Here is a 7,409-nt window from a genome sequence, read left to right on the forward strand (position 1 = left end):
TTTTGGATGCTCGAGCAAATAGTAAGTGGTGGAATGTTACAGATGACGAGTGGTTGATTTTCGCTGCACCAATGTGGCTCCTTAATATGGAGCTGTTATAAACTGAACCCCTTTGGAACCATTGGTGCATCTTTTATTTGTTTCTATGTGTTTTTCTCGAGCACAATATAGTTGTCGTGTATGCACAAATTTTTTCGTCTCACCAAAAACATTTGTTATAGTGAAAGAAGCGAGTGGTACTGGTGTAGAAGACAGTACATAAGCATAGCAGACGGCGAGCAAGTTTAATTTGTTGTTTTCCCCAAAACATGTCACAAATTCATCATATGCACCTGATCAAGTGATCTTTGGCCAATCTAAACGATGAAATTGCCTTCGCCCGTCCGCCGGTATATTCCACCACTTCCTTCTCGTTGGGCAGTGTAGAAATTCAGTTTTTTCATGTCAGCGACCACCGAGACAAAACCACATAATATCTTGTAATCAACAGAATAACAGTCTGCTCTACTAATAACAAGTTCTCAAAAGGAAAAAGTTGCATCCATGCTGTGGATTTGATTTTCTAGTAAACACCAAATTTCTTACTTCATTGATTTATTCCCTTGTACCGTATCAACTGAAACATCCGATCTATCTTTCACGTCTTCGACAAAAAATCACGAAAACAGATCATTTCGTTGGGTGACGTTTCCTTTAGAGGAAGCGCCATGCCGGTGACATGGAGACCAATTAATTCCTCACGAGTTCCTTATCTCCTCTGCCCAGCCAGAGCAATTGTGCATCTTGTTCCATGTTCATGTCGTCATGTCTACAGGTAGGGACGAACTAAAAACCCTGTCCTTCGCCTTGAGAGCCTGCAGAGGAGAAATGGAAGACGATGACGAGCCACACACACTAACAACTCGAGAGACTGAGAAGCCGACGCGCGGCAGAAGTTTTGGCTTGATTTGCATGCCTACCTCTTTATCCCAGTTGGTGCGCATGGTAATGGCCAGCAGCAATAGCATCTGCACGACTAGCCCGCAGATTATTCCGAACCACAGCCCCTGAAGTTCACACCCATACATAGGTTTTGAGAGGTTTCTTCAGATGAGGATGAAATACAAGATTACAAGTGAAACTGGAACTTTCTGTATGGTTCAATGGGTGGTAAAATCAGTACCATTCCGTCAAGGTGGAAGACGAAGGCAAAGCATAGCGCCGCTGGAATGCCGACAAGGTAGTATGCGCTGAGATTGACACAAGCACCAATCCTTTGCAAGCCACAGCCCCTAACAATACCTGGAATATATCAAGCATATACCCCGTGCTGCAATCAGTATCTTGAGAGTAATGTTCACCGAGATGCTACATAACACTCACCAGTGACAAGATAGACTGGAGTCTGGAGCTAAAATTCGGGAAATGGTCTGCAAGTGCATACTTGGAAATTGGAATTCACGGTATTTGGTGCATCGTCTGTATTTACCTGAAAGGACACATTGCAGATCGTCGAAAATGATCGACACGGAAAGAAGCGGCATCATTCTCGCAATGTATTCCACCACCTCCTTCTCGTTGCTGTACGCATACCCCCACAGATTGCGCACCGAGAGCATAATAAGTCCTAACGACACACCCGACACGAGACCCAGAACCATGGTCACACGGGTAGCCAGACGGGCAGCTTCAGGCCGCCCAGCACCAAGCTCGTTTGAAACACGCGTGCTACCATGACAAGATACACGGTTTCATTGCCACAACGACTGTACGACAAAGTTGTAGTGCACTAGAGGCATGTGGCAAAAGGTTTACGAGTATTGAGTTGTTCGGTCGTACCTTATGGCTGCCCCAAGCCCGAAGGGGATCATGAATGTTAATGCAGTTGTGTTTAAGCTGCAGGAAGTTCCACATTTCTCATCAGAACATGTCATACACAAATGTGAAATAATCCATGGAAATTGCAACTCACCAAATGGACAACACCGATGCCTCGAGCTTAGGATTTGCGAGAAGCCCGGAGAGAAGTACCAGCAGCTCAAACGACCACCACTCTAAGCTGTGTACATGTAGGATCAGATGCAATCCGATCGAGATGGAATGCGATAAAAAAAATATAACTGCAAAAACTGAAACTCACCAAACCATGAGCGCGGATGGCACGGCAAGCTTCATGAAGCTGACGATGTCGCGGAACGCCTCCTTTGAGAGCCCTGTCCAGGTGCTCTTGCAGGATGGAGAGACCCTGATGTAGAGAGCCAAGATCGATACATTGGTCAGGTACGAGATGCCGTTGGCCAGGGCAGCGCCCTTGTTGCCCAGCCCAATCTTGTAGACCAGCAACCAGCACACGAGAACGTGGCCGAGCGCCGTGACGCCCGAGCTCGCCATTGCCGGGAGGACGATGTTCTGCGTCTGGAGGAACCGGACGTGGCACTGCAGCAGCGCGTAAGCGAAGAGCGACGGGATCATCCACCGGATGTAGCTCCCTGCCCCCATGGCGATCTCCGGGTCCTGGCCCAAGAGCAGGAGGATCTGCCCGGTGAACGCCCAGAGCACCGCAACCACGACGCTCACCAGAGTGAGCACAAGGATCGCCCTCTGCTTGTAGATGCCGAGCAGATGGGGCCGTTTTGCCCCGAAGGCTTGCCCACACAGCGTGTCCAAGCTGCTCGCCATGCCAGACTGAGATGATCATTATGAACGAACACAAGAACGGAAAACCATTCAGGTTGATGTCAGTGGTTCATCCATGAGGATCAAAACACGTAGGGAGATGAATGGGCATACCATCAAGCTGAAGCCGGTGACATTCGCGAAGGATGTGGCGATGGAGGCGCTGGAGAGGGCGAGCTCGCCGAGATGGCCGACGTACATGACCGAGATCATCTGCACGACGTTCTGCAGCAGGCATCCGGCGATGAGAGGCCCGGCGAGGTACAGCTGCTTCTTCACCTCGGTCACCACCAGGCTCTCCTTTGGCCCTCCTGTCTCCTCGGCGCCGCTGTCGCCCCCAACAAAGGGCTCCACCATGGCCGGCAACATGATTGAAACTTGCAATCTCACGATCTGGTTTCTGAAGAAGGTGGGTGAGGTGAGGGTGGTGTATTTATCACGTCTGTGAAACGATATGCTACCCCTCCGTCCGGGTGTACAGGGCATGTGCGTAGTTCTAGATCGTTAATTTAACTACTTAAATATATATTATATGTAATAAATAATATAACATTAGATTCATGCGGGGATGTAGTTTTTGAATATGTAATTCTTATCGCATATAATACTCCCTCCGTCCCAAAATTCTTGTCTTAGCTTTGTCTAAAAATGGATGTATATAAGTACTAAATTTGACTAGATACATTCGTATCTAAACAAATATCAGACAAGAATTTTGAAACGGAGGGAATATATGTTTAGCTAGTTAAATTGGCTACCTAAAATTACAAGTATCCCTATACACTTGAACGGAGGCAGTGCTAATCAACCTCATGAATGCTGCATAAGCCCGCCAGTGAAGGTGAAATTCAGTATGGAAACCAAGAGGAAAGAGTGGCAGCCAAGCTGAACTGGGCGTGACCCTGAACCAGTCATTTTCAGGGTGCCTAGGTAATGGAGTAAAGAATCTCATGCGTGACAAACGCGGCAGCTTGGCAGCCAAGCTCAAGATATCTGACATAATAAACTATCTGACGAGCAAGATTGAGTGTAACTGTTAACAGCACATGCCGGATCATGCCCGGAGCTGGAGCCTATTATAGTCAAAATTGGAAAGCTACAAGCGTAGATGATTGCACTGGTATAGTAAAGAGTTGGAAAGCTACAAGATTAGATGATCTCATCATCTCATATAGGTAACGAACTCAATCACGGCCGGAGCCGGCCGCTCTCGTTGTCATGTGTCATATCTGATGAAGCATACATGAATGGAAATTTCTTACTCCCTCCTGTCCTAAATATAATTTTTTTAGATACTCTCCATGTTTTAAAATTCTTATCTTAAATTTGTTTAGATATAAATGTATCTAATCATGTTATAATATTTAGATACATTCATTTCTACACAAATCTAAAACAAGAATTTTGGGACGGAGGGAGTATTTCACTACGGACTCCTCCGTACGAAACAAAATAAGATGAATCTACATTCTAAACTATGCACAAGTGGAAAACTTGCCTTTGGCCTGGACCCTTTAGTCCCGGCCTGCCTCTGGGCCGGGACTAAAGGCCCGGCCACGTCTCCCCAATTCTCAATGCCTCCCTCGAGGCTTTAGTCCCAGCCCGTAAGGATCCTTTAGTCCCGGTTCATGTCCCAAACCGGGACTAAAGGGCTACGCGGCGGGCAGTGGTGGTGGCAACCGTTCGTATCCCCCTTTAGTCCCGGTTGGTGGCTCAACCCGGGACTAAAGGACTAACACGTGGCCTGCCGTAGTGGTGGCGACCGTTGGTATACCTCTTTAGTCCCGGTTGGTGGCTCAACCCGGGACTAAAGGCCTAACACGTGGCCTGCCGTAGTGGTGGCAACCGTTTGGTATACCTCTTTAGTCCCGGTTGGTGGCTCAATCCGGGACTAAAGGCCCAAACGGTTTGCATCCCCCGTCGTTTCGGGCGATGAAAAGCACGAACCGAAGTGTACAATCGTCATTTCTCTGTTCTTCTTCTCTCTCGCGTCGTCCTCTCTGTTCTTCTCCTCTCTTCTTCCCTTCTCTTCTTCCACCATGCCAACTAGCTTTCGTAAGGTGCTCGCACATGGCACGACGATGCTCGATGTCGTGTACACGAACCTGAGCAACGAGGTGCCGTTTTTTCTTCAACAGTTGAAGGAAAAATGGTTTGACCACGCAGCGGATCATGAGAAGTTCTTGGGGATTGATCTGGAGTACACGGCCGATCAACGCGGTGTTGTCGTCATCCAACTATGCTTCGCACGCCATGTCTTGATCTTCCAATGGGCGAGGTAAGTTTTGAGGCTTTCTTTGATCCAAGATAATGACATTGTAAGTTTATTTGTTTCAATCATAGTTGGTTCCCTTCAAATAGTTCTAGTGAAACAATTTTGATTAGTTGAAGGGGAGCACAATCTAATTGGAATAGTGTTTCATAATCTGAAAAATCGTATTAGAATCAACTAGTGTTTAATATGTTCCATTGGAATCATAGTTGGTTCCCTTCAAATAGTTGTAGTGAAACAATTTTGATTAGTTGAAGGGGAGCACAATCTCATTGGAATAGTGTTCCATAATCTGAAAAATCGTATTAGAATCAACTAGTGTTTAATATGTTCCATTGGAATCATAGTTGGTTCGCTTCAAATAGTTGTAGTGAAACAATTTTGATTAGTTGAAGGAAACACAATCTGATTGGAATAGTGTTCCATAATCTGAAAAATCTGATTGGTTCAATATGTTCCATTGAAATCATAGTTGTAGTGATACAATTTTATGCGGTGTTCTTTGATCCAAGGTTATGAAAATTGAATATAGCTAGTGATCTCTCTAGGTTCCATTGGATAGCAATATGATATGTCATAGTCATGAAAATTGCATATAGCTAGTGATCTCTCTAGGTTCCATTGGATAGCTATAGTGATCTCTCTAGGTTCCATTGCATATGTTCTATTTGAATCCTAAAGATAAGTTTCTCTTTACTTGTAGTGAAACATGTTTCCTTATTGCAGCAGTATGTAACATTTGTTCCATTTTAATTTGTTTCTATTGCAGGAGTGACAAGCATTGTCCAGAACTCATGGAGTTCCTTCGCAGCGGCATCACTTTTGCTTCCGTTGACATAAGGAACGACAAGCTGAAGATGAGGCACAACTTCGGTATTGAGATACCAGCTGGTTGCCTCGTTGATCTCCAAACGATATTCAGGCTTCGACATGACAGGACTTCGATGGCTCATATGGCAGTTGCCTTGATCGACGAGTCATATGGTGATATGAAGACCAGTTTCCCAAAGTCTCAGCACAGACTTTGGGAGAAGGGCCCACTTGATGATATCAACATTGAGTATGCAGCAAAAGATGCATACGTTTCATACGAGTTGTACCGCAAGATTCAAGTCGTCAACTATGGCCAGTGTCACCTCGAGGAACGTGGACATTCTGATTTAGATGATTCATACGAGTAGTGTTCTTAACGTCGAACACTTGTATATATATCTATGGTAGCTATTATTATGTACTGTTTGGACTAGTATCATGTACTTCTTGGACCAATTTATATATGTCTAGTTTCTGTTTGTGACATTATAGTTTCCAAATTTGAATGGTTTAGCCCTTTCTAACTTCATTTGCTAATTTTGAATGGTTTAGCCCTTTCTAACTTCATGGTATCATGCATTTCGACCACATATATATACAAAATGTCTTCAGTTCAAATAAGTTCAAAAAATGAAATCCCTTTTGTAATAGATCTGTTTTTGATAAAAACAATCATTTAAAAATGAAAGACCATTAGTCCCACGTGGCGTGCAGCGGAACCACGTGGCGTGCAGCAGAACCACGCGGCGTGCCGCGGAACCACTTTTGTTGTGGGGGTCGCTTCTCCTTCTTCTCCTTGTGCTAGATATTGGTTATGCACTAGGGGAAGTAGGAGTAGCGACCATCATCGACGGTTGAAAAATCAGGTGAGCTAGTGTCCACCATATATGAGAGAAGAAGAATGTCGTCTCTTATTGTGGAGGTCGCTTCTACTTCGAGAGAGATTGTCCATTTTGTGATGTGCCTTTGAATGGTGCATTTGAACACACAAAAAGTATGGAGTTCAAATAAGTTCAAAAAAATTAAATCCCTTTGTAAGAGATGAGTTCTGGTTCGAAACCCTGCTACTTCGAGAGAGATTGTCAGTTTTGTACACGAACTGCATCCAGTTTTTGTCGTAGCCCTCTCAACTTTTTAAAACATGCTATGTGGGTGAAATGATGATAGCATGCCAACTTTCAACATTTTCAGAGTTCATTTGTAGTGCTTTTCAATTTCAGGGTCAACTAGCTCAAAAAAAATAAGTAAATGCACGAAGAATACCAAATGAAGTCAGAAATTGTTGAAATTTTGTGATGTGCCTTTGAATGGTGCATTTTGAACACACAAAAAGTACGGAGTTCAAATAAGTTCAAAAAAATGAAATCCCTTTGTAAGAGATGAGTTCTGGTTCGAAACCCTCCTACTTTGAGAGAGATTGTCAATTTTGTACACGAACTGCATCCAGTTTTTGTCGTAGCCCTCTCAACTTTTTAACACATGCTATGTGGGTGAAATGATGATAGCATGCCAACTTTCAACATTTTCGGAGTTCATTTGTAGTGCTTTTCAATTTCAGGGTCAACTAGCTCAAAAAAATAAGTAAATGCACGAAATATACCAAATGAAGTCAGAAATTGTTGAAATTTTGTGATGTGCCTTTTAATGGTTCATTTTGAACACACAAAAA

General features: G+C 44.2%; 1 protein-coding gene across 1 annotated transcript; it reads right to left on the reverse strand.

The window, feature by feature from the left end:
• Positions 1-524: 524 nt before the first annotated feature.
• On the reverse strand, positions 525-3,051 carry LOC123398134 (protein DETOXIFICATION 16-like). Its single transcript, XM_045092643.1, has 8 exons — positions 2,770-3,051; positions 2,120-2,664; positions 1,952-2,038; positions 1,819-1,875; positions 1,469-1,707; positions 1,163-1,281; positions 960-1,046; positions 525-854 (listed from the first exon to the last, which is right to left on the reverse strand). The coding sequence occupies exons 1-8, from the start codon at positions 3,022-3,024 to the stop codon at positions 795-797; spliced, it is 1,449 nt and encodes a 482-aa protein (XP_044948578.1). The 5' UTR covers positions 3,025-3,051; the 3' UTR covers positions 525-794.
• Positions 3,052-7,409: the final 4,358 nt, after the last annotated feature.

The sequence above is a fragment of the Hordeum vulgare genome, chromosome 5H, assembly GCF_904849725.1.
Source record: "Hordeum vulgare subsp. vulgare chromosome 5H, MorexV3_pseudomolecules_assembly, whole genome shotgun sequence".
NCBI lineage: Eukaryota > Viridiplantae > Streptophyta > Magnoliopsida > Poales > Poaceae > Hordeum > Hordeum vulgare.